The sequence below is a fragment of the Lactuca sativa genome, chromosome 7, assembly GCF_002870075.4.
Source record: "Lactuca sativa cultivar Salinas chromosome 7, Lsat_Salinas_v11, whole genome shotgun sequence".
NCBI lineage: Eukaryota > Viridiplantae > Streptophyta > Magnoliopsida > Asterales > Asteraceae > Lactuca > Lactuca sativa.
The window spans coordinates 178680194-178682370 of NC_056629.2; the positions used below are offsets into that span (position 1 = coordinate 178680194).

Here is a 2177-nt window from a genome sequence, read left to right on the forward strand (position 1 = left end):
GTTTATTATATGTAAATAATAATTGTGGTGTAGAAAATCAAAAAGGGGTAATTTGAAACTTTTATGTAAATGAAAGGCATGTAAACTAAAGTTTGAAAAAAAAAGAAGTAATTATGCATATGATCTAGAAAATGACATGCCTTTATATCCTTTACAGTCGCAGAAGTTGGTGAGAGGGATCCAAAAAGTTATCCAATTAGTCCGAAGCTTCCTTCCCACGGCGTTGACGTTGTCGTCTTCCTCCTCTGCGAACCCCTGGACGATCTATAAATACACTCTCAGTACTTTCACTCTTCACACGTCTTCTCTAAATATTCTAGATCCAAAACAGATACACTCGTTACAGTCAAATCGTCATCTACTTCATAGAAAATTAGAAATGGCAAAGGTACATGTTTACTCATTCAGTTCAATTCTGTTTCACGTTTGTTCGAATCAGTTAATCTCAATTTGTGTAATTGATTGGTGTTACAGCAAAAGATTGTGGTGAAGGTCACAATGAACAACGAAAAGAAAATCCGTAAGGCTCTGAAAATCGCAGTTAGTCTCTCCGGTAAGATCATGTTTTGTGATTGATTTTCGTCTTCGCAACTTTCACTGGACTCTCGGTTCCAGACAAATCGCTTAATTTTAATTTCGTAACCTAAATGTGAACCTCAATTGTAATTGTGGGTTTTGTAGCTGATTATTGTTAAACTCAATTGGAATTGATTGAATTACTTGACTAAATCATGATCTGAAATTTGATGAACAGGTGTGGAATCAGCATCTTTCGTTGGATCAGATAAAACCCAAATCGCTGTAACAGGGGAAGATGTTGACTCAGTTGAACTGACGACCTTGCTAAGGAAAGGTGTTGGATACACAGAGCTACTGAGTGTTGGTCCGGTGGAGGAGAAGAAACCAGCCGCCGAAAAGGAAACAAATCCCACGGTGGCGTCACTAAATTTTACAGTTAATCCATACCAATACTACTACGGCAGCTATGGGATGCCTTACTATGCATATTAGATTTGAGATTTTATCAAATGAAAATGAGTGAAAGAAATAGTTTTATATTGTTTCATAGTTAGCTTCATTTTTAATCTCTTTTTATTTGGGAATTTTGCATTGCATAAATGAGAGACCCTTGATGTAAATATTGCGTTTGTGATATATGGGAAATTTTTGCGCTACTTTATATACTTTAGCTTATTAAGTATCTTATTGCAATAAAAAAGTCTTAGATACTCATAGGTCCCTCTACCCTTAGGTGTATGACGATAAGAGCGACTACTTCATAACGTTATTAAGCGCCAAATTGGTCAGACGTCAAAAGTTGAACGACATGTAATTTTAACGTATATAAAATTTTTATTTTTAAGTAATATGAAATATGGTTTATGTGGTTCTCGATATTCATAGGTTTAGGCCAGATTATTTTTTGGTCTGTAATATTGGTTTTGTTTCATTTTTTCTGTCCCTTTATCGTTCAAGATAAAATCTCATCTATTAAATTTACAAAATGCTCATTATTATAAAATACATTTACCATTTCTCCATAGTAAATACCCACCCTTCTTGTCTGTTAACATTCACCACATGGAATCCCATCATAGTGTATAAAATGAGGGGTGTTTGGCAAAGCTTATTAAGGATTTATTTTTCGAGCTTATTTTTTGTAAGTGTATTTTTTCTGACTTATTTTCCAACTTAAGAGTAGGGACGGTTTTAAGGGGTTTCCGGTGTGGCACCGGCAACCCCTAACTTTTCTGGCCGCAGTGTAAAATTTTTCGATTTTTTTAAACTATTTTCATGTATCGGCAATACCTATTCATCTCGGTAACACCTACTATATATTCCTGCGTCCGTCCCTGCTTAAGAGCTTATTATGACTTACACTAAAAAAATAAATAAACTGAGATCATAAAAAATAAACTAGAAAAATGATATTATAAAAAGTAAACTCAAAAAATAAGCCTTTAATAAACTCAGCCAAACATCTCTAAGTTCTATCATTAAATCATCATATAATAAAGATCTAAAAGTGTTTACATCAACATGTTTAGGATATGGATACTTTCTTTTACACTCCGTCAGATGTAGCACTACAAGAAATGTGGGTATTAGCGGCGACGGCTTTAGCAGCAACACTAGGCATTAGCGGCGACATGTAAATGACGTGTTACATGTCGCCG

At 34.6% G+C, this 2177-nt stretch overlaps 1 protein-coding gene across 1 annotated transcript; it reads left to right on the forward strand.

Moving 5' to 3' along the window:
- The first annotated feature begins 232 nt into the window (after nucleotides 1–232).
- LOC111881395 (uncharacterized) lies at nucleotides 233–1184 on the forward strand. The gene is made up of 3 exons (XM_023877789.3): nucleotides 233–388; nucleotides 475–553; nucleotides 755–1184. The coding sequence occupies exons 1-3, from the start codon at nucleotides 380–382 to the stop codon at nucleotides 1009–1011; spliced, it is 345 nt and encodes a 114-aa protein (XP_023733557.1). The 5' UTR covers nucleotides 233–379; the 3' UTR covers nucleotides 1012–1184.
- The last annotated feature ends 993 nt before the right edge of the window (nucleotides 1185–2177 follow it).